General features: G+C 50.4%; 1 protein-coding gene across 1 annotated transcript in view; it reads left to right on the top strand.

Annotated features, from left to right (window-relative positions):
• The window catches only part of SHANK3 (SH3 and multiple ankyrin repeat domains 3), a gene marked incomplete at its 5' end in the record, with an annotated part of 356878 nt that overhangs the window by 280858 nt on the left and 49615 nt on the right, over positions 1-26405 (top strand). The window contains 1 exon segment of the mRNA XM_082310842.1: positions 3396-3520. Coding sequence (XP_082166968.1) covers positions 3396-3520 — 125 coding nt within the window.

Here is a 26405-nt window from a genome sequence, read left to right as displayed (position 1 = left end):
AGCTGATGGCTTCTTCTGGCTACGTTTTTCCCCCTCCTGTATTAAATTATGTTTCTAGTATTTGTTTCATAAGGGTACAGTTCTGACTTCAGGATGCATTTTCTTGTTTACTGAATCTTTAAGGCACTAGTGACACTTTACAAATGGTGTATCGCGGCGTGCGGTTACTGTAGATGTATGGCTTCCAGCCCACGGAAAATGGTGTGCCTGGAGCCCTCATGTAACACATCAATAACGCAGGTGACAAAATTGGCTATAAGGCTGGGTTTCCTAGGTTAATTTTATCTGTATTCCCTATCAGTTTATATCCTTGATTACCAATAAGAAAAATGCATCCTTGAACTATCCCTCAGATGACTCTTCTCTGAGCTATAATTTAGGATTTCTCCGCCATCCACGGGCTGTCGTCAGCCCCGTGGGGGGGAAACGCGGGGCAGCGCTTCTGAATTGTGCAACTGTGGGGTCGCAGCGGGGGTAAGCCCGATGGGACGGGTGTAGCTGGAGCTGCTGTGATACCTGGTTTGCCCACGTCAGGCTCCTTCTCCTGGCTAGGAAACCAATTAAATTGTCATCTGTCCGGCTCTGTCCTCCCCGGGGATCAGGACTTCCACTTAACCTTTTCATGACTTAATTATGATGCATGTATGATGAGAGGGCAGTACTGGTATGTCATGCTGATGCTCCTGTTTTGTGAAGTACAGTGCTGATATTCTACAGAGACCTTACGTCTCATTAGCGTTATATAAATAATTTACTCGACACTCAGAGAGCCTGAGTCTCCCCTTTTCTCGTTTTCAGACGTTCAGGCAATACACAAGGTCTTTCTCACCTTAAACCCGATGCCATTCTGGGCACCTAGTTTTGCAGCTACAGTCTGCAGCAAGGCCATGTTTGTGGTTCTTTAACTTCAGACTGTTGAAAGAACTAGCTGGTCGTCACTGATCCGAAGAGCTGAATTTAAAACTGGGGAAGTCCTGAAGGATTTGGAGAAATGAAATGTTACATTGGCATTTCTAAAAATAGGTAGGATGACTTGTCAACTGTTTGCCACTTAAGCTAGCTTCCGTGAAAGGAAGAAGTCATGGGAAGCTGTTGATAAAAATCATCTAAGCATAATCAGATCATTCAGCATATTAACATCTTAGGCAAACTTTGTCTTCGTCTGGTGCTAGCTGATGGCTATCTGAGTTAGCAGAAAAGATCTTGCATAAAAATTGTGAATAAAGTAACAAAGAAGTAGTATGGTAAATGATGGAAATATTTCTCCCTGTAGAAAATCAGTGTCTATGCATTTTACACAAATGGAAGAGAATGTAGGTCACGTTTACTGGAGTGACCTGACGTCAAAGGAGATGTATGCCCAAGATCATCCACTGACTGTTATTAAATCTGCTTCGTTAGGGTTTTGACACAGCTCTTAAAAAATATATTGTTTTGATAATAGCCTTACAGTGATGGATAACTTATCTAGGCCTGTTGATACAATACATCTTTAGCTCTATTGCTAACAAAAATAAACCACGCTTTCTGCATACATCAGCTGAGGTGAGAGGTGGACCTGCAGGGACCTTTGTTGAAGGCTCTGGCCCTCGTCATGCATGATATCAGACTAGATAACCGTGGCTTTTTCTGACTTGCTTGTTGTGTGTCTCTAAGGCAAATGGTTTGTTCAAGCATCATCAGCCACTAAAGGAGACATTTGGTGTTTGATTTCTTAGAAAGTTAGCCTGGATCCTGTGGTGCATCCTGCTGCGAGCTGTCCCTACACTAGCAACGAGTGTCTTTTCACCACTGCCTCTTCTGAAGGGAGATGAGACAGTGAATCCTGCATGGACTAGAGATTCATGTGAGAAAAAGACACCTCCATCAGTCCGCTGAAAAGCCCTGAGTGAGAGCCTTCGGTTCACCTGGCCCCAAAATCGCCAGCCTGGCCCGGGTTTGAGGACCATGTCTCTGGTTTGAATTCCTAGGCTCTGCACATGTTTGAGCCAGCTGTTTCAGGCAACTGTGGCCTCGCTGTTGCATTTCTTACCAACCAGCGTTAGCTTCTCTCCTACACCTGTGAGAATTACTGTGCTCGAGGGGAGGACAGTATGAGCCATCGCAGCCAAGCTCTGGGAGTCTCTTGTGCTGGTCTTGGTGCTGGTTTGCAAGCCCTGTATTAATTCACATTTCTGTATTAATTACCCTTCAGAGAAAGTAATGCAAAGTAACTTATTGCAACATCAAATATGCCATCTGCCAGGACTCTGTATGCCCCCCAGTCAAGAGCACTAGACCTAAACTTGCTACTTGTATAGACCAGTGGACTGAGCTAATCTGCATCAACACCATCGGTGCCAGAAGCTGTGCATCGCGCTTTTAAACTGACCCTGAGCAAGTGGCAGTGCCATGCTGTTGGCCAGCCACTGGTCAGCAGCCAAAATGTAGATGTTTCAGGCACAGTAATGTTTCAGGCACAATAATATCTCTTGGTGCATGACATAGGCTGCATCATTAGGCAAAACAACGGCTTGTTAGCCCCATCTCCTCCTGGTGATTTAAGTATGTTCAAGAGCTGCTCAGCAGAATGACTGCTGTACTGCTGTTGCAGGAGAGGACTTCTGCTGTACGACTGCGATCTGTTATTTGACAACTAGCCTTGAGCAAAGCGGCTGTCCCGGGTGGAGGAGGAATAAAACCCACTCGCTGACCCTCCAACGCGTATCACGCTTTCAGGGGAGTGCAGATCTGCCAGAGCGTGCCTGGGGTTTTCAGCCCCTTATTCTTAATGTGTCAATAATTTCCTCTGTCCATGACAGCCAGGTGATGTCGAACACCGTCCCCTGTTTCTGCAGGCAGGGAAGACAGAGTAGCTGGGACAGGTGGATCCAATATTGCACCTTCACCCCCCGGCCCCCCACTTGCCGAGTACTCCTGTATCTGGTAGCCCATCTTCAGCTTCATCTTTGAGGCTGCTGCTGGCTGCAAACAGCTCCAAACCCAGTGCAGCGCAGTTCACTGGAGGGGGCACAGTCCCCTCCCTAGTCCTGGGACTACCACTACGTGGAGGCAGGGCTGGAGTAACCCTGTAGGTGCTGCTCCCTGGAAGGCTGTGTGAACAAGTAGCCAGGCGTCGTGGTGCCGACAAGCAGCCCTTTTCCTGGAAAGGGAACTCCTCTCTTTCCTCATCGGTGGCACAGGCTATTGGGAGCGGCCGTCTGTCTGGTAACACATGAAAGCCAGTAATGAGCGTTAGCTCTGGTTCCTGCATTGAAGTCAAGCTGAGCTTTGCATACGTGTTCTTTCTGAACTGATATACAGAGATTTTCCTAGGCTCCTGGACATTCTTGTCCGCCTTCTGCTTGCTTTTTCCCCACACTATCTCAGTCTCTCTCTCTCTTTGTGTTTTGTAGCTGAAACCCCAATTGAGGAGTTCACCCCAACCCCAGCCTTCCCAGCGCTCCAGTACCTGGAATCAGTGGATGTGGAAGGTGTCGCTTGGAGAGCAGGGCTTCGCACGGGAGACTTTCTGATTGAGGTGAGCCTGGATGCAGCAGGGAGAGGGACCGATGGCTGCCAGCGGCATCTTCCTCTGCAGGACGAGGGCCGATGTCTTGCATAAAGCTACTTCCCTTTATGAGGCGTTTTGAGTGCTGCATAATAATTGTTACGGAAATGCCTGCTGCTTGGATGTCTTGATGAAAAAATGTACTTCAGGTACAATAATTCAAGCAGATTTGTGTTCTCTGTGCTAGAAGATGAGCTGGCAGGTTCCCTTCTGCTAACTGAAATTACGAGGCAAATGGAGGTTGGAGAAAAGACTCATTAGGTGCCCTCTCTGGAGGCCAATGCGGGCTGTTCTGTGCTGATATTTGTTACTGCTTTGCCCAACCTGGTACAAGAATTGGGGTCTGTAGAGAAGAATTAGATTGACCAGGTATGTAGGGCTCTGCTCTTGTATCTCCCCCTTGGGCCTTTCCCTTTCTCGGGAAGGCGATGTTGGAGGCTGTGTACTGCCTTCGCTCTGCTCCGAGGCCACAGCCGACTGGATTTTCCTGATTACGTTTAACACAAAGGAGAGCAAGGATTAGAGTCACTGGCAACTTCATGTTAAACAAGCGGCTCGAGGGCTCAGCTGCAAGGCACGGCGAGGTGAAACAGGGGTGCAGCCTCCCCGGGCACAGGCAGGAGACTGAGGAGAAAACCGGGGTAGGGCTCCGAAGCTGGCTGGCAGTCTCCAGCAGTGACAGCACTGGCTCGCTCCCGCAGCTTGCCATTATCACTACTTTGTCATTGTTTGTATTAGTGTACGCCCAGAACCTCAGCGACAGGTCAGGAAAACCTTGTGGTAGGAGCTGTATGGTGTGCGGCATCTGCGCGGTACCGGCGGCGACAGCTGTGTCCCAGCGCAGGGGCGACGGGGCTGCTCCCGTGCAGTGCGCGCCATCAGTGGCCAGTGCGATGACACTGCGAGGAGCAGTCTGGGCACATCGGCTGCTTCATCTTGTAGTGAACGCAGCAGAGGATAGTTTTAAGGAGTGATTTAAAAGAGAGTGATAACGTTAATTTGTTAATGTGTATAGGGACTCTCCTCACTGCAGGAGACAGTACTGTGGCACTTGCAAGTGAAAATTGTGTTCGGAATCCATGCCAAATGGGTATGGTAGCAATAGGCCAAATCTGCATTTCTTAAAGCCAGAGAAAAGGCTGTTTCAATAAGGCAGCTGAGAAATTATTTAAATGTTTGTGAATCACCAAGTCAAGATGCCTTAATTCTAAAGGGATCCCAGAGAGTTTGTTTCAAGTAGAGATGTATACGCTGTCAGTGCGGGAAGAGATGTGAGATGAATCCTGCCCCTTCCGAGGGAGCAACGGTGGCAGAAGAGGTGGAGTGAGGCCGAATTGATGCCGGGTCTGTGAAACAACCGTGCATTAGGTGGGATGGGAAGGGGAGCTTCGTGTGAAGGTTTGAGGTGGGTGGCGTGGTCAGGCTTCGCTGCCAGTCTCCTCAGTCAGTCCCTACAGTCAGGGGAAGGGCTGGCATCCCGTGGGATTTTGCTTTCTCGCATCTTCCCATGCAAAAATCATAAGGCTTTAAACCCAGTAATGCAGTATATGAAATCTGCATTGGTCCAACGTGGTGGTGGTGTGGTGTAGGTGTGGTTGTGCGTGGTGCAAGGCAAGCGGAGCTGCACACTTCTGGCAGATGGACGTGTGAAGTTTTACCGGTTGTGGAAGTGTTCCTGGGATTGGGGAGGCGGGTGGGGAGGCTTTGCTCAGCTCAGCTGCTGCGATCCGCTCTGCAGTCTGAAGCTTACGCTGAAAAATGCTCCCTTTTCCAGGGGTGGTCCTCACCTCTGTCCCGGGCAGTTGGTCGATGCACCCTGGAGCTCCTGTCAGTGCTTTGTGGGATCTCTCTAGCAATACTTTTTCCAGAGCGAGTACCTCAGACACAGCGATGGACTGGACATTGAGTGCGTAGTTGATGGAGAGCCTGTGCCCGAAGCTGTGATGTGTCCGTGCCAAGGTGCTGTCTGTGCTGTCCCTTTGTCTGAAGCGGGGAGTCCCACGGCTGGTGCGGTGCCCACGCGCGTGGCGCTGCCGCAGGGCGGGTGGGAGGACCGACAGCCAACGTGCGGGGACGCGGAGCTGCCTGCTGCTGGGAGCACAGGGACCCGCGGCTGGGGGACCACAGGGCGAAGGGGAGAGGGGAGCCAGGCTTGAGGACGTCTCAGCAGAGGTGCAGGCCGGCGCTTGGCCTTACTTCCAGTGGGAAGAGCACACCTCTCCTCTGCTCTCCTTTCTGCTGTTAGCGGGGCCCAGATTTGCCCTCCGTACTTGCACCAGACCTTCTGGAGAGCAGCTCCCCGCGGGGCCGTTTGCTCTGTCCGTCCTGTGCGTGGGCACGGCTCTTGCAGCCAGAAAGCCCCTCGAAAGCTGCAGTCAGGAGAGTGCTGGCAAAGGCTGCGTGACCCAAATAGCCTGCTGCCAACAGTCATCTGCGTTGTCGGTGTGTCCTGCAGCCTCTAAAGAGCGCCAGTGAAGTACCGATTGTCGTAAACCTGACACAGTCGTTGTAGACCTGGTACTTTTTCTGATATGTAGTATTAGAAACATTACAAAGCAAGGAAGAATTTCAGATGCGTATAAAGCCACGTGGGGTGCGAGGAGGAGGTTAGTGCTGCAGTAGAGCAGCCTCGTCCCGGCTGAGGCTCGCAGTCCCTCTCCCCTCCCTGCTGGTTTGGATGTTCAGCTGCAGAATAAATGTATTTAGCTGGGAAGGGAAGCTGGAGGTGGGTTTAGAATGAGCACAGCAACTTTGCCGCAATGTAAAGCCACGTCCCGAGGGCAGCATTCAGAAAGGGAGATGTTGTGGTAAAGCTTGAAGCCTTGCACAGGGCTCTGGGACCACCTTCATCAACCTGTCCAAGGGTATGGGTTAGAGATGTGTTAAATTTAGCTGGAAGGTGCATGGGCATTTTAAGTGTGAGACTTCATTTCTAGCCTTTTAACTTGTAGCCTGAGACCATCTCTTGCTGAAATTAATCTTTAGCCTTTTTGCTTTAAAGCTTTCTTAGTACTGGAGATCAGTGCTAGTCAGGCAGATACGTGTAAGGTGCTTTCACGTCGGAGTTAGCAAATTCAAATAAAGAAGCGCAGGTGGGAAGTCCTGAGAGGTGTTTGCAGGCGGAGAAGTTTTGGTGGCAGTGACAGTCTCCACGTGAGAGCTGACCTCGCCCAGCGGTGGGGAGCAGCTCCTCCGGTACCACAGAATGGCTCTTTCATGCAAGGACCAGGTGGCAGGGACACTGCTTACAGCTCCAAGCAAGCCCCGACTTGCCCTGGTCTTCCTCACACTAATTCAGGAATTAAATCAGCTTCTGAAGCTGGGAGAGGGGCGGCTGGCCGTGGGTGCTGGAGGCAGTCCGGTGGATGCTCCAGCAGTTCCCGTTCCTCCGCCAGGCTCCCCTTTGCGGGGAGGAGTGAGGTGCGTTTCTGCGGGGCCTTGGCGTCAGGAGCCAGCAGAGCTGCCCGAGAGGTCGTACCGGGGAGCCCAGCTGACGGGGACTTGAAAGAGGCAGCAAAGGCCATCCAGAGGAGGAGGTGGGCAGAGGGGAATCCGCCCCTGAAGCGGGAGCAGAGCTTCGGGGAAATTCAACGTTTAGCATTGAGGCTTTCTGAATGTTTAATACCAACCTGCGACAACTGTAGTACAGGACCTGACTTACTTGTACCATGTTTAAACTGCAATGTCCTAGCCCTTCGGTCAAGCCTGCTGTGCCACACTGCTTCCCCAGCCTTTTCAGCCTTTCGTTTCTCACCGGCACCTTCCATACGAATGGGGGGCCGGTAACGGCCTGGACCGACGCGACAGGCTGAAGCCTGTTTGGTTGGCAAGTGGGGGTGCGTTGGTCCTGGCTTTGTCAGTGAGATCCATGGGGTGGCTGTATGGAGTTCAGGATACTCCTTTGACAAGCGTTGGTGCCCTCACCTGATACTTTCTTCAGCAAGACTGGTCTCTGTTCACATTTAACTAGGAAACCTCTGCCTAATTTTGTGAAGGTGGAAAATTTCACCAGAACCCTCCGGGAGGAGCAGACAGTCTTGAAGAAGGAAAGTGAGAGCTCCCTGGTAACTGTCAGGAGTTTCACATCCAGTCGCCCAATAGATGCAAGGCTGCTGCAGCTCCGCGTTCCCCGGTTCGGGCAGTAGCCAGGCTGAGCTGAGTTCCCGATGGGGGCACGTACACACATATGCACGATATACAGGTAAGCACACAGCCCGCCACATGGATCAGAAAACGCACAGCGTCATGCAAATGCCAGCAGCACAAATGGCCTGACCCTGTTCCTCCCCAGCTGATCAGAATGAAAGCCTGTCAGAAGAGAATATATACATATATGCATATGTATATACAATATGGGTCCCTCTAGTAGCTGGCCTTGGACCTCCAGACTGCCCAGCTGCGGGCCCCTAGCTCCCCCAGTCTCCCCAGTTACTGGCACCTGAGCGTGTGAACCCCCGGGACCCGCTTGCTGGTACTCGGATCTCTTGAGACATGTCCACGCACATGTGCGCTGGATTCCCCAGACCTTGGGCACTTGGTCTGTCCAGCAGCTGGTCTCCAGGCCCCTGGTCTCCCCATCTGCCTGACGCGCAGGCACGCACAAACACAACCCAGTCTCCCTGGCAGCTGCTCCAAACACAGGGCCTTACCAGTAGCTGACTCTGAAACCCACTGGTCAATCTGGTCCCTCCAATAGCAAATTCCCAGGCCCCCGGTCTCTCCATTATCTGCCCCACATCTATGGCCTCTCTCATCCCTGGCTCCAAGCCTCTTATCCTAGTCACTGGCCGATTCAGCTTGACAATTCCTAGCAAATTAAATACACCTACACGTGCATCGACGTACAATATGCATGCAGTCTGGTCTCTGGAGTTGCTGGCACCCCAGCACCTATGGGCCCTGCCACCCATGGCCCCTTCCCCCGTTGCTGGCAGCTATACCTTGGTGCGCATACACGCAGAGATACACAATATGGAGCCCATCCTTGCCCAGAAAAATGGTTAGAAGTGGTGCAGAGACAAAACGCGGCAGAGTGGTGCCCAGGCGCAGGGCATGGCCAGACAAGCGTACTGACCAGCAGCCTGGTACACTCAACTGGCCTCCTCCACACCCTTCTCCCTTTGTTCTCCCATGCTTGTTCTTCCTGATCCACCATCATCCCTCCCTTTTCCTGCCTTTGGTCCTTTCACTGAGCATCTCGGTAGGTCTGGCACAATCCCGGAGTGCTCTTCCTGGCATCCCGTAACGAGTCCCATACCCCCGCAGGCACTGGTTCCCCTCTGTCCGCAGGGTGACCTGGAGAGAGCCTCGCCCATCGACTCATCCCGTGGGTCTTGGGTGCAGACCGGGGGCTGAGCCTTCCCCTCTGGTGGCCCTGGGGGCTGAGCCGGGGTGCGCTGCTGACACCGATCGGGTCATTGGGGTGTCTCCAGCTGTCATTGTTCTTCTGCTCCGTTATGACTGTGGTGATGAGCTTTTGATCACGTAATCCAGCAGTAACAACCCATCATCCCATCTGCAGCCTGTACGTAGTCATGTACGCTGCTTGCTCGCCCCTCTCCAGTGGAATTTATCTCCTGCTGATCCCAGTTTCAACAGAAGCATCTGCTGTGAGGCTGCCCAGCTCCCTTACGCTTCTCCACCTCGGATTGTCTTCTGGCTCTGAGCTGTGGCAGAGGGAGCCTGGAGCTGTGGCGAGACGTAACCTCAATCCTGCAATGCCACCTATCAACAGAAATTCAAGCATCAGAAGAAGCATGTTTAAAATTTTGCCCTTACAGCTTATGCCCTTACGCCAGCTGAGTTCCCAGTCTTGCAAATATTTGCAGCTCCAAAGTACCGTAATAGACAGGAATATCTGGCCCTTGCTCTCCTTCCATAGAGAGATACCGTCTCTTTTTTTCCTCACCTCCGGGGCTTGTTGCCTCTTCTGCTCTCCTTTGTCGTGCTTCAAATCCTCTCTTAGGAGGTATAAACGCTTAAGACTTCTCTTCCTATTGGAGTGAACAGGTTCATTTTTTAATCCCAGTAAGCCACGTTTACAGTTGGACTCGATGATCTTAAAGATCTTTTCCAACCTAAATGATTCTATGTGGAGTGGTCACTAGCGCTAAATCTCCTGCTTTTTGTGTTGACTCAGCCCCCGCTTGCTGCAATGTATTTTGGGTGGGAATCTGATCCTAGTTTTATTACTACTAAAGATTTTGCCCACTCTCTCTAATGGTAAGCTTCTAGGGGCGCTGTCGGATGCCTGGACCTGATTGTCCTGACCCATTTAGTGCCGTGCTCCCAGGGAGGATTCTGCCTGGAGCAGAATAAAGCCTGCAAGACGGGGGATCGCAGATCATGTTGCATCTCACACAAGCGGGGCAGAGGGATGCATCACGCGCTGCCTTCCTCTGCGTGCCCGTCTCCGTTAGCCTGGACAGAGCCCGACTGCTGTGCCTCAGGCTGGCTGAAGGCAGAAAATGGGCAGAACATTGGCAATCCCTCCAGTCTGCCAGGGGATCCAGCCAAGTGGCTTGCATTTCTCTTGCAGTCCTTCAGCATTTTCCCATGAGCTGCTGCTCAGTCCTGGTCTTAGTTTTTTGTTTACTTCATAAGCCCTGTCTCTCTGTTTCCTTTCCTTGACCCCTCCATGGCTATTGTCAGGCTCAAACTGCACATCTGGTTGGGCTTTCCGATGGGCATGCTCACTGCTTCCTTCATTGACCTAGCTTCATTGACCTTCCTTCATTGACCTCCACAATGTGCCTCTGCCCAGGTTTCAAGAAAAGCAGTCCAGGTGAAACTCCAGCAGTAACTGCTCCGCAGCTGTGTTACCCGCTGATCCAGCAACCAAAGGATCCTATTTTGCAGATTCTTACACTAAAACAAATACGTGAATCAAGCTAAGTTATTTTGCATCATCAGGTCTTCTAAAGAAAGATTGTCAGTTCATCACCAATAAGAAGGCTGCCCTTTCCTCCTGGTGACTAACCTTCCCCATCTGCGAGGAGTGATTCAGACCAGATGAGCCTGGTGTGCTGGTTGACATGGGTTGCACCAGGAATGAGAAGGGACAGAAAATTCCCAGGGCTTCTGCTTGCTTAGGGCAGATGGATCAGAGGCATCAAGCTCTGCCCTTGATCTTCCAGCGCTGAGATCACCACCCCTCACCCTCTCTCCCACAGCATTTCTGTGTATGGAAATAGCTAGATAGGTAACTTCAGTGTTTAGTCAGCATCTCTTTTAGCTTCACTTCCATCGTACGCTCTCCAAGTAGAGCGACTGGAGGACAGCTCTAACATGAAGCCAAGTGGCTGCTTTTCTCTGGTTGGTTTGGCTAACACCGACTTGTCAGTGTTCTTGTTCACATTTCAACATCCAGGTGCCAGCTATCCATGGGGAACTCTAATTTTCTAAATACCGCTGTGGTCCTACAACCCACAGGGCTGCTGCGGCAACACGGGCACAGATTATCTCAGTACGTGGCCTTTGGTAGAGATCTATGGTGGGATTCATCTCGCCTCACTTCAGGCTTCAGTTACCTGGGTGCCTGCACTGCCTGCCTCGCCTAGTTTGCCAGTTCTGCCTGTGGAGGCCAAATAAATGTGGAGATGGAATTCAGGGAGTAATAAATTCATCTGACCTAGCCTGGAGTCTGCCTTAGGATGTGACAAATTGTACTCAGGATCTGGTGGATTCACTGACCAGCTCTCCCCTGACCAGACAGGGATCCCAGGGCAACTTTTTCCAGGGTAGGTGCCCATTTTGTGGACAGCACATTCCGTCAGGTGAATTCCAGCACTGCCGTCTCTTGGCAAAAAGCACATTATTCTGTAGCACTGCGGGTGAGAAATAACAAACATGGAGCGTGTCCTGGTTTCAGCTGGGATAGAGTTAATTTTCGTCTTGGTAGCCGGTATGGGGCTGTGTTTTGGGTTTAGGATGAGAACAATGTCGATGATACACTGATGCTTTGGTTCTTGCTGAGTAGTGCTAAGCTGTCTCTAAATAGGTGCTAAGTGGCGCTCACACTGGTCAAGGACTTTTCAGCTTCCCCTGCTCTGCCGGGGGCACAAGAAGCTGGGAGGGGGCACAGCCGGGGGGAGGGCTGACCCAGACTGGCCAAAGGGCTATTCCATACCGTATGACGTCATGCTCAGTATATATAAGCTGGGGCAAGAAGAAGGAAGGGGGGACATTGGGTGTGATGGTGTTTGTCTTCCCAAGTAACCGTTACGCGTGATGGAGCCCTGCTTTCCTGGGGATGGCTGAACACCTGCCTGCCGATGGGAAGTAGTGAATGAATTCCTTGTTTTGCTTTGTTTGCGTGCACGGTTTTTGCTTTGCCTATTTAACTGTTCTAATTTATTTTACTTCAATTATTAAACTGTTCTTATCTCAACCCACGAGTTTTCTCCCTTTTACCCTTCTGATTCTCTCCCCCATCCCACTGGTGGGGAGTGAGCGAGTGGCTGCGTGGTGCTTAGTTGCTGGCTGGGGTTAAACCACGACAGAGCGGCTCCTTGGAGCATTTGGGTTTTGTTCTCTGTGCCGTTGGGGGTTTCTCTCAGAGGAACTGCTGTCTGAGTGCTGTTGACGCTGTGGATAGAGCTGGATGCGCAATTGCCACTGGTACTTCTCAGGTTTAGGACAACAAACCAGCGATGCCTTTCCAACGTGAAGTCAGAGAGTTTTGTGGCATCCGTATGCTCTGAGGTGCTGACCTCTCTGGAGACTCAGAAGTAACACTGAGACCGCCGTTAGTTTGTCCTGTTTGCCATCCTCCGGCAGCAGGCGTAGAAGAAGGAAACCCTTCCCGGCCACAGTGCTTTCATTTGGAGATTCAGTCTTTAAACACGATTCTGAGCGTGGTATTTCCATTGCCTCAAGAAGAGATCTGGTTCATTTCCCCCGTCTCCAGGGTGCTCACTTTCTCATTGCGGTCCATCTGTCTCACAGAAGTCATCTCCAGTTCATGGTGGGCCAAGAACTTTAATAGCGCAAGATTCCATCACAGCTCTAAGGCTTTCCTCAAGTTCATCGCTGCAGAGGCATCATGTCTGAGTGTGTTGAGGCATATGGAGTACGCAAGAGTGGTATACCATACCCTAGACCCTGTGCTACACGTGTAGGCCTGGGTTTATTTATGTATAGTCCTGAAAGCCATGCTGTGGCCACGTTGCTAGAGGTGCTTCCATCAGCTGTACCTTCAATGGCGGCAGGATGTGACCAGGCTCCGCCAAGAATATGCATTTCTTGCATTCCCCTGTCACTGCAGCTACCTCTCTGTGGCTGCCGAGTGCACTTCTGCAGCATCTCCAGTCTACCAGATGTTTTTTCTTAGCTGTTTCTGGAAACTGTAAAGCTTTTCACTCAATGGCCTGGATGTCAGATGGCTCTGGAGACTGTTGCTTTCCTGTGAGAAATACTCCTTTTAATAACAGACAGACAATTAGCAGATGCATTTTCATGGCTTGGCGGACTGTATTTTTGGCCTGAGATACAGTCAAATCCTTATCCATTGTAGAAGCTTGTGTCCCAGTTACACGAGTCTTTTACATCCTAAAATGGAGGGATTTTCCTTTAGTTCCCTGAGCAAGTGTCTTAGTACAGTTTCCAAATATCTTTTAGTGGGAAAGCGAAGAGAATATTGTCCCATCGCTCTTTGTCGGGGCTCTCTGGGGATCTTGGAGGGCTTTTCCATCAATTAATGACTCTATTTTACAGTGAAACCGTAAGTTTGGGCTAATCTTCCTCCTGAGCCAGTGTTTGAACCCACAGCTCTATGTTCTCTCCTCTGTAGAGTCCTAGAGGTGCTGGCTGGAAGGGTTCTCTGAGATCCTGCTCCAAGAAGGACTGCGTTAGGTCAGCTGTGGCTCTGTCCAGCCAAGCCGTCGAAACCTCCCGCAGGAAACCATCTGCAGGACGGTGGTGCCGCGGTCTTTCTGGCGGCCTGTTCTCGGGCCGTACCGCGCTCCGGGGAAATTTTTTTTGCTAAAGTCTGAGTCCAACCTGAACCTCCCAAACCACAATTTGTGGCTGTTGGCCACGTTCATGACATCATCTGCTACTTCCAGGAAGAGTTTGGCTCAGTCATCTTTGTGGGTGCCCTGCAAGCAGTTGTAGGCTGCATTTTTTCATCATGCGATCTGGGTCTGGACCCTCTTCAGTTTTTCCCTGTCTCTCTTGAACTCAATGGCCAAAAGCTGAACACAATATTACAGGTGCAGCCTCACCCGTGCTGAGTAAAAAGGGCAATATCTTCCCTCGATCTGCTGGCCAGGCTGCTTGTTTTGTAGCCCAGGGTGCAGCTTGCCGTATTTCCTGTGAGCGTGCGTTAGCGGGCTCATACTCAGCCTGGCGGTCATTGTAAATCCCTTTTCAGCCTCTTGAACAGAGCTGCTGCTCGGGCAGTCTCTCCTGAGCCGGGGCCGGTGTGTTGGTTGGTCCACCCCAGATGCACACCTTTCTTCTTCCCATTGTTGAACTTCATGCGGCTTCTGTAGCCTGGTCCTCAAATTTCCCAGGGCCCCTCTGGTTTGAAGCTCTGCATTTCACTACGTCAGACGCTCCCCCAGCTTAATAGCATCTGTACTTTTACCGAGGGTGTCCTCTGTCTCATCTGTGTTGTTGATGAGGCTGTTGAACAAGATGGGCCCCCGGACTGGCTCATACAGCACTCTGCTCATTGCCAGCTGCCTAGTCGTTAATCGCTACCTTTTCACGTGGTGGTGCACTCAGTTCTCAGCCCACCTAGCTGTCCATGCATCTGGTCCATAGCTCCTCAGTTTCCAAATGGGAATGCTGTGGGAGTCGGTGTCAGAAGCCTTGCTGGAGTCATGGTATGTCACGTCCACCACTGCCCCCTTGCCCACAGAAAACATCATATTATATTGGTTAAGCACAGTTTGCTGTTGGGAAATCCGTATTGACCGTTGCTGTTTGCCGCCTTGTCCTTCAAATGTTCATGCATGAGGAGGACGTGCTCCGTGGCCTTCACAAGCCTGAGGAAGGGCTGACTCCCATTCTCAAAGGTGAGTGTCACATTCGAGACCCGCTGGCAGGGACCTTCCAAACCACCATGAATTCTCCTAGGAAAGAGCAGCCTCGCTACCGCCTCAGCAGCTCCCGCAGCCCCCTCTGCTGAATCCCACTGGGCCTGTGGACCTGGCTGCAGCAGCTCTTCTAAGAAGTCCCTAACCTGTTGCTTCCCCACTACTGGCTGCCCGTCTTATATTGTCATCTACACTCCAAGGTCTGGGAGCACGCTTTGTCCGTGAACACTGAGACCTAAAACAAAGTTAAGCACTTTGGTCATGTCTGCGCTGTCCACAGCTGATTTTTCATCGGCAGACTCGCATTTTCCCCAAACTTCCTTTTGGTGCCAGTGTACTACTACAAGATGTCCTTGTTCTGCTTAATGTCTTTTCGTAGTCTTTGCTCCAGCTGGGCTTTGGCCTTCCTGATATTGTCACTAGTGCTTCAGCATTGTTTTTATTGTTTTGGTGCCTGTCACCATTTCTCCTTCTTGCATGTCTTTTTGCATTTTAGTTCATTAAGAAGCTTGCTACCTTATCAAGCAAGCCTTCTGCAAAAATATCAGGTCTTCCTAAATGACAGCATTGGTGGGTTGGTCCTGAGATCTCAAAAATTTTTCTTTGAAAACCAGCACCCCCTTCCCTTTGGGCTGCTTCTCAGGGAGCTGAAGTCTGTCCTGAACCTGAGGATCCTGGCTCTGCTACTTACCTTTCAAGCCCTCCTCCGGATGCTCAGCGCAGCCATCTCGCAGCTGCTGCAGCCCGAGCTGTCCTGTGACCACATCCAGTTTTTCCCTGTTGGTGAGCAGCAAGTCAAGCAGAAGGCCACCTCCAGCAGCCCTCTCCAGTGTTTGTGTTAGGAAATTGTCACCAGCGGTCTGGGAGCCTCCTGGATTCCCTGGCCAGTGATCCATTGCCTTCCCAGCAGATGTCTGGACAGTTGAAGTCCTGGAGAGGATGAGGGCTTGCGAGACGTCCACTAGTTGTTTATGGACAACCTCACCCACCACCTCCTCTCAGGCGGTGGTTACAGAGCCAGTGTCCCTCCTGCTCCTAGCCTAGATCCAGAGACTTTCAGAAGGCATGTCTGTGCTCCGTGCAGCTGGGAGCTCCATCCCGTGGAGACACCTCCCTTCCCAGCCTGTCCTTCCTGAACAGCCTTCACAGCAGCAAGCATGGTCGCAGAGGTGTTCTTCCCTCTCCTAGTTACATAGGGTCTTTCTCTTCCTGGTGGTCTTCCACCATCTTCCCGTGAGGCACCAGGGTCGAGGAAGGAGAATCGTAGCTGGCAGCATCAGCTGCACAGCCAGGCATCAGTCTGGCAGATGGGTGCAGTCCACAGCGGGTCTTTCCTTCAGCCAGAAGAGTTTTGGGGACAGACTCTGTTGAGAACATAGCTGGAACGGACTCCTGCTGTGTCTCCATTGCCCTTAACCCCAAAGCCCTGCAGTCGCCTTTGAGCTGCTCGAGGTTTTCCTGGATGTATCACTGTTACCCGCTGGCATGAGCAACAAGGGGTAGTAATCAGAAGGGCAGAGGAGTCCCAAAATCTTTGCACAACACCGCCAGTCCAGGCCCCGGGGCCGGCAGCAAACCTTCCAGGACAGTAGTTCTGGCTGGCACATGGTGTCTTCGTGCCACGTCTGGTGGCAGCCTTCCCTGTGACAAGAGCATGGCCTAGGGTAGAGAGCAAAAGCCCTAAATACAGTTCCTCACTTTTTTCCAGGACAGCCACCTGGCAGAACCGCTGAAGGTTTTTAGCTAAAGTGGCCTCTGAATTGTATCTGTTTTCTTTCCTGAGTTTTGTCCTTCCAAGGCCGAGCCCTCTTTCCATTTCAAATGCATTTTGTTCTTCTTTGTCTCTTTGACAAAATCTGTTAGGAAGACCCCTGCATCTCGCGTTCTGCAGCAGAGGTGTCCGAGGAGGCGGTGTCCGAGTGCAGAGGCTGCCTTACTGGGGAGCAGCGCAGGGCAAGACTGTGGTAGCTGAGGTGGAGCTGCCAGCAAGCCTCCAGGCATGTTTCAGTAGGGCTCAGGTGTCCGCCAGGTTGCCTTTGGGAAGTGTCTCCGTTCTCGAGTTCAGCACGTACCACACTTAACGTCCTTGCCAGTGCTGCGACCTTCAGGTGAGGTGCAGGGCTGGGCAGAGCAGTGCGGTCGCCTCCCCGGATCGGTCCCTCGCTCTGCTGTTGTCACCTCTTCACTGCGGTGTTGCTGCATGCCATGAACCGTTGAGTGAGGCCACACGTGGGTAAGGGAATTGAAAGAGAAAAGAAGGTGGCTGCTGGCCTGTTCCTGGGAATTCGGCATCCAGCGCACAGTCGCGATGTCCTCTGGCCTCTCTCACTCAGCACTGAGAGGTTTGGCAGAACAACAGCGGTAGGTGGGCTTTGCCCTTTCGTACTACACTCGGACAGCCTGGGCCAGCGAATCCTACAGGTACCGCTAAGGCAAAGCGTGTCTGTGCCCGAGTCCTGGGATCTGTACGCAGCCGGGGTCTGAAAGTGCTTGTGGGCAGTGCAGCTGGAAGATGCTCCACTTACCGGTGGGCAATCTTTCGAAGGCAGGGGAAGTGGATGTGACTGTTACAACGTCATGTAGGTGGATGAAATGCAGAGATGTGGTTTTTCTTGAGGGATGGTTTCAAACTGCCAAGATTTAGGCAGTCGTGCAGAGTTCAGCAATGGGCTTCATTGAGATACCTTTGAACAACGTGGGATTTGAATCTGGTGGCTGCTGGAGAGGGTGCGCGGGTGACTGCCTCTCCGTGCCCAGCACCGGAGCACAACACCCGCAGACAATTCACCATTGTGCGGTTGGCGCCCGCCCGGCTCGCTGCAGGCCGTGGGGCAGCGCCAGGCTGTGAACGTGCCGCAGTTTAGGACTAGATCAGACCTGTCGGGGCACGGGATTTTTAAAATCCTACTTTAACGGACCAGGATTCAAGAGCGTGGTCTGTAGTGTCCAGCCTTGTATCTTCCTCTGAGCCTGGCAGGTTTTAGATCCTTGATTTTTCTCCTTGAGGAGCCTGTGACTAGTGATGTAGATAAGAGCCTTTGTATGGACACTTCCCTTTTATACAGTCGTCGTGCATGTGTGTGTATACACACAGGACTTATGGACAGTGAATACAAATATGGATATAAATTTGTGGATGTTTTCATTATTTAGGTCTGTATGATATAGTCGTACAAAAGCATTGTTAGAAGAAAAGAAAATTGCAATTAGCAGTCGAGCTGGGATCTCCCTGCCAGAACAGTGGGGTGTAGGGTGGTGAGAAGGTTTCTGGGGCGGTGTCTGCGTTGGTACTGGAGACCCCACCAGTCCCCGTCCCCTGTGGGTAAGGAGAAAACCTGCTGTGGCAGAGGTTAGCTCACCAGGGGAACACGTTCTGAATGTGAACTATTGTTGCTGTGAGATAATGTAATCTAGTATTAATTTCATTTGGCAGATTAAAAAAAAAGGAATCGATGGCTCCAATAAAAACATGCAGGTGTAGCAGCAGATCTGATGGTCGGGCTCTGGCGGTGCTTGCCATGCGCAGAGCATGTCAGCAACCCGTGAGCGTCTCCTGGGGAGGAAAGAGTGCCATTTTTCTGAACCTCAGAGTTTTTGATATTTGGGAGCATAAATTTTACGTAATTAACAAAATCTCAGGGTTATTTGAGGACACGCTGCTAAATGCAGTCCAAAAATCAGGGGGAAAAAATCTGCTGGGCAAGACATCACCCACTTCAGTGAGATAACGAAGGAGCAGTTAAATATTACTTACAGACATGTATCCCCTTCTTACTGGAAAGGTTAGCAAGTAAAGGAGAAGGAAATGCGGTTAATTTGAGCTAAAGCGTGTAGGAGGTTGATAAGGGGAGCCAAAGGAAATATCAAAGGCCAATATGTAACGATAATAAGAAATTTTAGAGCATTAGAAGAAAAAAAAAGTCTGCTAGAGATCCATTTCTATATGTAAATGATAAAATTGTATATTCTGGTGCAAAAAAAAAAAAAAAAAAAAGCAGAAATGTTCTGTTCTGAGTTTGGAACAAATCAGGAGGATGTATCTATCCATATGATGCGCTTGGAACAGAAAGTTTCCCAGCTGTAACCAAGGAGAAAGTGAGATAGTATTTGCTAAAAATAAACATACTCAAATTAACAGGCTTGAATAACATATACCCAAGTGTCTAAAAGAGCCTAGCTGAGGAGTTGTCTGAACCACTGATGTTAATGCCTCAAAATCTTGCTCATCTATGAAATTTCAAAGAGTTGGTAGAGGGCTGTTGCTATTCTAATATTCTGAGGGTATAAAATAGGTGACTCGGGAAACTATGGCTTGTTCAGCTCAGCACCAGTGCTGGGTAAAATAATGGAGCAATTAACCTGGAGCACAGTCAACAAAGACTTAGAGAATGAAAATCCAATGAGTATCATACAGTGTGGTTCCATGGAAGGTGGGAACAAACCTGCTGTCTTTTCGTGACGGCGTCACGGGACTGGTTAAAGCGAGGACCGTGTTCACGTAGTACGTTTTGCCTTCCTTAATAACCGTGTGACTTGTGTATAAATAACCTTACAATAAATGGAATTAACAGAACGAACGTGGCTTAGAAGCGTTGCAAAGTCATGCGGGGGCACGTTTCGGAAAGCAACTGCGAAGGGGAAGGTACCAGTGTGTGGGGCCATCACCAGCAAGGTTTCTTTACAATTTTTGACCCTCGCAGCTCAACACTTCTATCAGTGTTTCAAAATAGTGACAAAACCCCGTGTTTGTAAGGATTGCAGGTACCACAAAGAGCAAAGCGCGTGCTGCGGAATGATCTGGCCGTCCTGCCGAAGCGGCCGTGGTCCGGCAGACCGTGCAAGGCGACGTGTCTGCAAGCAAGGAATGTAGGTTACAGGATATGAAATTACCCTGGAAAAATGTAATTCAGCAAAGGACATGGGTTTCTCCAAGATAATTGTGTTAATGTTAGTTGATTGCGTAGGATGTGGCAGAGAGATTTCGTATATGTAAAGGACAAACTTCCAGAGCTATGTGAACTTGCATATTCTGGTTGCAGCTTTGGAAGATCACTGAAACATCACTTTGTGCAAGTCAGACATTCGCACCGCGGGATGAATCTGGCGTTACTGAGTGGAATTCTAAAAGGGCCTCGGAATGATTCACGAGCTGAAAAAAGGTTTGAGGCTTAAGGAGTCCATCTTGCTCAGCGTGGTGAAGCGGGGCTGATGAGGGCAATAGCGCTGGGGCGTGGGCAGTTAATTCCATTGTCCAGCTTGGAGGGAGACAGCTCATTGCAGATCTCCGTGCACGTACAGAAGATCCCCTGGATAACAGCAGTCATGGATTTTAGTGAAATCCCATTTCAAACACTTCTGCACCAGTACATCCTATGCTCAGAGAATGAGATTGCCTGGGAGAGGTGGGAAGGGGAGTTTAGAGCTCAAGTTCTCAGAAGGAGCATCTTAGGATCTGGATAATCTTGCAGCCTTTCTCCAGTTTGAGCTCTTTGAGATGCTGAAAGGGTGAAGCTGGCCCTCAGAAATCCAGAGCGCTCCACTCTCCAGAGCGACGTATGGGTTTGTTCCTGTTGGTGAAGATTTACCCCCAAAGCCCCCTGAGCATTGCCTAGGGGTCTGTGCGCGTCCTGGTTGATGTCCCATTGTTCTCCTGGTAGATGTCCATACAGAGCTCTGGAGCAGAACAAGCGTATTTCAGGCTTCAGAGCTTGCCTTCCTCTAAGTAACTTCTTATTCCTGGGAACGTGCGTGACTCAGGTGATTCACTGTCAGGTCAGGCTTCTTATGTACAGGCAGATACCACGTAATGAAGGTACGGGCAGACGCCACATAACGCGCCGTTCTTTCAGTCTTTCCTCAGAACTCAGCCCTTCTAATTTTCTGGTAATACTGTGCATTTCTCAAAGCTGCTTCTCACTGGTTGACATCATTTGGGTAATGAAGTGTCCAGAACGGACCACAGCATGCTTGCTGAAGCTGCAGGGGTAGTACCTTCATCCTCCTTCAGCAATCAAACACTGCATTGTCGTAGCTTTGGATACCGGTCGCCATTAAAGGATCCCTCCCTTGCACGGGGACAGAGTTTTCTGTTCTCTTTTTCCCCACAGCCTGACTTGAGCTGGGAACATTTTGTTTGTCCCGGCACCACTGGCACGGTGCTAGGGACTGCACGAATGTACCATTGATCTCCACACAGGTGGCATCTCCTTGCAGAGGAAGTTTTCTCAGGCCTTAGAAGAGCCCGATGTGCTGAACCCAGGTCACAATCCCGTACTCTGACCAGCTGCTTTTAGATATTCCACACGTGGCGGGTTCAGTGGTCTATACCAAATTCACTTCTTTGAAGTTATTTGACATCGCATGGGATTTGATTTAGCAGAGTGGTACAGTGGTACTTAAATGAAATGCAAATATAAATTACACTTAGCAGAGTATAGCAGATGCAATATCCAGCTGAATCACCATACAGATCTGAGTCTTGTTACCAGTCTCTATAGTCTGCTCACCATCACGACACGGGCTGTCTCCAGTCACCGCAAAGGCGTAAGTGGGTTGACACCAGCTCAAGCCCGTTGCTGTCTTTCAGTTTGTTCTGTTTGTTGTTCAGTTTTTATGTTCTCTGTCGGGCTAATCCACCTCTACAGTCCTTCTCCCCATTCTGGTCTTGCTAACTCAGGAAGACTTTTGCGCTCTTCTCACTTCAAGGATGAAGTTACAGAGCCGGTTGACCCACTCAGCTGGTGCAGCCAGTTGATCCTCTCACCTGACGCAGCTGGGTGATCCACGCAGCTGCTGTAGCCACTTGATCTAAAAGAAAGACTGCCTCTGGCCCCTTGGTGTTGAGATCGGCTCAGCTTCCATTGCAACAGCTCTGGTCAGTCACTCCCTACCTTCTTCCCTGGGCTTCAAGAGCACGTAGCCCTTGCCTGTCTTTTCAGAGCTTTCTTCTGCTGTAGGGGTTCATTGGTCAGTCACAAGGGGGAAACATTAGTGCTATTACTCAAGTCACATGAGAGCTCATCTGGAGTAATATCCACCGCCCTAGAAATCTGGGTTCAAGAAAGATGAATTCAGGCTGGAACAGGAGCATAGAAAAGCTACTGAGATGATCAGGAGAATGGGGATGTTATGTCCTGGGACAACTACTAAAGCTTCATATCCTTATCAGCTTGCTGGGAGGGATCAGACTGTATGAAATGTCCCACTGGGCCAGACGGATGGTCCATTAGCCCAGTTCCCTGTCCTTGACAGTGGCGTTACAAGATACTACTAATTAAGGAGAGCACACGTGCCTGGCCATTTTGGGTGGTCCACTCCCCTTGTGCCTTCCAGCATCCAAGGTGGTCGCACTGGGGACGTTAGCAGGAATGACCCTGTTCAGTCCTGCTGGTATCTGTGCAAGGACCTGCTCTCCAGGAATTCGTCTGATCTCCCTCTGAATCTGCCAGTACTGTCCACCTCCACGGCCTCCCGTGGCAGCCAGCTCCAGGCGACCATTGCCTGCTGCACAAAGAAGTCTTGCTTTTCTCTGGTTTTACCTGATCTGCCCCTAGTCTCCTTGAGAGCCCTCTCCTTCTCATGCTGCAGGATTTGGTGAACAGCAGCTCTGCCTTGGCTGTGTCCACTGCCTTGGGGAGTTTTGTAAGCCTTGGCCATGCATTTCCCTGAGCCTTCGCTTCTCCAAACTGGCGAATCCCAGCCTTCTCGGTCTGTCTTCATAGGGCAGTTGCTCCATGCCCTTGACCATTTTAGTTGCCCTTTTCTGGCCCTTCTCTAGCTCCACCGCTTCCTCCTGGAGATGCTGAACCAGACCTGCACACAGCACTGAAGGCATGCATATGCAGGATCAGCACAGCCCCAAATGACGTTGCCCACCTTGCTTTCCATCTCTTCCCTGATGTATTTTGTTGGCTTTTTTGGCTGCTGTTGTGCACTGAACCCATGATTTTGAGAGCTGTCAGTATCAGCGCCAAGACCTATCTGGAGCTGTACCCACCAGGTCCATGTTCAGCATCGTGGCTCTTCCCTAGAAGCATTACTTTTTGCGTGTCTCTACATGGTGGCCCATCTGCCACCTTTTGCCCTCTCACTCAGTTTGGGAGTCCTCCTGGAGCTCATCAGCATCGATGCATCATCTGGCTACTCAGAAGACAGTTGCAGCAGTTTATAATGCCCAGCCTTTGACATAGTGTCTTCATCTTTCAATGTGTGTTCTTTTATGTTTTGTAGACACTTTCTGCATGATTTGACTCTTGATCTATTGTCTTCTTCCAGGCCAAAAACATATCTCTAAGGGCAGAGCATCCTCATCAGGCAGTTGTGTCCAAGAAACTGGAAGTTTTTCTTTATTGCTGGATCAAAACCAGTCACGTTTCCACCACTGCCTGTCTGATCTTTCTCATTCCAACATCTCCCCATTTGAGGGCCAGCAATCGTTTGGAGTGTTTAATTCACTGGGCAGGACTCCCAGCCGCTGGTCTTCTTGAAGATTCATCTCTGCACTTCATAGACTGGGACCAAAACCTGATTTTTGTGTGTGTGTCAGACAATTCCCCTGTGTCGCTCTAACGTCATCAGACAGCTCCAGGCTGTCTGCGTGACAGGGATCCTCCGTGCATGGGTCTGCTCAGAAAGATGAAACACTTTGCTTTGCTCATTTTGCTGCCTCCTCTTTTTATGTCTGAGCGCTTTTCTTCCTCCTGTGGGAGACGGCATTGTGCTCCTGAGAGCGCGGTTCTGACGTTGCGTTACTGCTGAAGGTGGGGGCTGCCTTGGCTGAGATCCTCTCCCAGTTCGGCGGATCAGCAGCGGCATCGAACCGCAGCCCCCGTTCCCTCTCGGGCACCTGGCGCCCGGGGTCTCTGGCTGCTGCGGGTAGGCTGCGAGTGCTGGTGTTGGGTCTCCCTTCCCACTGTGGAACAGCGGCTTGAACCACTGGTTTGCTCACTGTTGATGGGAGCTCACCTCCCTGTAGGTATAAACGCAGGCTCGGCGCCAGGCTCTGTGATCTCAGCACACGCGGTTTATCATGCCATATTGACTCAGCGCTACTTTGAAGCTGAAAAAGAACTGAAAATCTTCATGCCTTCTTCTCGGTGAGCTAACCTGTGTATCAGATGTTCTTCTCTTTGTATTTTGAATTTTTCAAGAGCAACTGTTAGAGAAACTTCACTCAGATGAGTGTTCAGCTAAAGCCGTTTGCAGTTGCGGAGTTTGTAGTTCATCTTCTTGGGTATCGCCAGGAACCAGGAGTGAATCAGGATTTCGTATTTTTCAGAATTTTTTTTTTTTTCCCCCAGACATTCTTGCATGGTACAAGCAACTGTCTGACCAGTCTCCCCTGCGGTCAGCTTTACTGTACAACATTCATTCTTGACCTCCTGTATCATTTCAGCCTCCTGACTGCTTTTCTTACCTGCTTTCTGCACGACGCCGTTCTGGTCGGTCAGGTGGAGCTGCAGTTTCCTGGGGTTTGAGCACCTGCTTGGTTTTACTCCATCTTTCACAGAAAAGGCCTGGCAATGTGGGACCGATACTTTGAGGTTGTCACTGAAAGACCTTTAATGTGCTCTTCCCTCTATTTTAAACAGCAGCAGGGATGTTATTTTTTTTCCCATAGGTTAAATTCCATTCACACTCCAGTGACCAAACTTTCCTTTGCAGGCTTTGTAACCTAACCCAGCTCTGGCACGTTTCTGGCTGGTTTGGTTGTGGCTTTGAGTTGAGGTCCTTCTGGCCAGGGGTGTTTCAGAGAGTCACAGGGTCAAGTCGGCGGTCCCAGGCAAGCGTGGCACTGAGACTCTACACTTGCTGGCCAGTGTCATGTTTTTCTTGTCTTTCACGGCTGGCCCTTAGCGTGCTTCGTAAAGCCGGTGTTGTTCTCGCCGCTGCTGCTTCTTCGTGCTCCGGACGGTCAAGGAGTGCCCAGCGGTGGATGAAGTTGCACAATACAGGCTAAGCTGACGTCTTATGGCTTTTGTAGGAGTTGTCGATCTATGGGCACATTTGGAACATATTGGGCAAAAAGCTGTCTGACCACATTGGTACCTTTTTCCTTATCCCTGATCTCACCAAGTTATAACCAATTGAAAAACCAACATTTTCCATCTGTTACTTGACTCCCAGCAAAAACGCCAACAGTCCGCCAGAACACCACGGGATACGGTGCTCGGGCCGTGCTTCTGCCAGGCAGTGCCACAGCAGCCGGTGCTCGCGCTCCTGGGGACCACGCGCCCTGGCTCGTGCCACCAGCGCTGCCCAGGATGGAGCAGAGGGAGCAGGTCCCACCTTTCCAGCCCGCAGGGTCAAAACCTCCCACTCCTGCTGCTCTGCATTCGAGTAACCTAAAAAATCTGAACTGCTGCCCATTTGGGTGGACAAGTTTGGATGATTAAAAATGAAACAGAAAGCACAGGCATCTTCCGTCGGTATTTTGGTTCTTTATGTGGAAGGGAGGAGGGTGATGGTCATGTGTCACACGCAGATGATGAAACGCTTTCCAAGCCATTAGTAACTGAAGCGGTAAACATCTGCCAGGTGCCAATTTTTCAGTATTTGCATTTTGTGATTGTATGATGCTGGGTAATGCCAGGAGACTGGCAGAGCGCTGGCGTTCGGAAGGGGCAAGGGGATGATCCAGTTAATTATAAACCTGTGAGTCTGATATCAGTTGCTGGCAAAAAATAAACAATCAGATACTGTAGGCAGTGGATAAGGAGTTAAAGAGTAGAATAAAATCACCAGCCGAAAGCCTCACCAAACAAATTTCATTTCATTCTTTGAGGTGTCAGGTTTATTTGATAGAGGTAACTGTGAAGATGGAATAGATTTTGTTTACCGCTGTATAACATCCCCATTACAAAAGCCGCGGTGCACGAAACCAGCGGAGCGCCTGGGAGGCGGTTCGCAGATGTGCCGGGTGAGGGGTCCTGGCCAGTCCCGGTCAGCGAGGAGCCCCGCGGCCGGGGTTCCTGGTGGGTCTCTCCAGGACGTGGCTCAAGACCTGCTGCTGCTCGGTGGCTTCGCACGCATTCTAGAAAGGAACCTGAAATCACGGCTGATAAATACCAGGCGTGCAGGGGGCAGCGGGCCGCGGCGCTGGGGATGCGCCGCGCAGGCCGGGGCTCCGCTGGGCAGCGGGGCTTTGGAAAACTAAAGGGCTTGCGAAGACAAACTGCTGAAGTGGTTTAGGATCGGGAGAAAAAACAGGATAGCCGTGCTCCAGGATTCAATCCGTTCCATCTAGTTCGTCCAAAAAAAAGATTAAGAGGTGATTTAACTAGAGTAGGCTGGTAATTTCATCGAAATCAAATTTTCTGAGGAAAACGTGTGTTTCCATGCAAATTGAATAATTGTTGAATCAATTATAATCAAAATTGAATCAATTCAGTAATTGAATATTTGAAATAAAATTATTATTTCAAAAGCTTTGCGTCTTAGAAAACGTTGATGTTCCATTTCAGAATGCAGTTCAACCCTTTTTTCACTTACATTTTTTACAGTTTTTCATAGAAAACAGCACTACAGCTCATGTATTGCAAATGTTATAACCTATGTACTTTTAATTATTTAAACAACAGTTCAGTCTGCCCTAAAGATGAAACATCTCCAGCTGGAGTTGAAACGCATAAAACCCAAACATTCTTGAAATGCCGAAGTTTCTAGCATCCAGGACAGTTCTGCGGTTCAGCCGCTGTCCTTGCGATCCCGCGCACCCCGGTGCAGGGACGATGCCGGTAGTGAGGGAGGGGGGACTGCGCCTGAGGAAGGGTAGCACAAGGGCCTGCGACTGAAAACAGATTTCTTGATAGTAA

This window comes from Platalea leucorodia (assembly GCF_965183815.1).
Source record: "Platalea leucorodia genome assembly, chromosome: 4".
In the NCBI taxonomy this organism is placed as follows: Eukaryota; Metazoa; Chordata; class Aves; order Pelecaniformes; family Threskiornithidae; genus Platalea; species Platalea leucorodia.
This window is presented reverse-complemented; position numbering and strand designations above follow the sequence as displayed.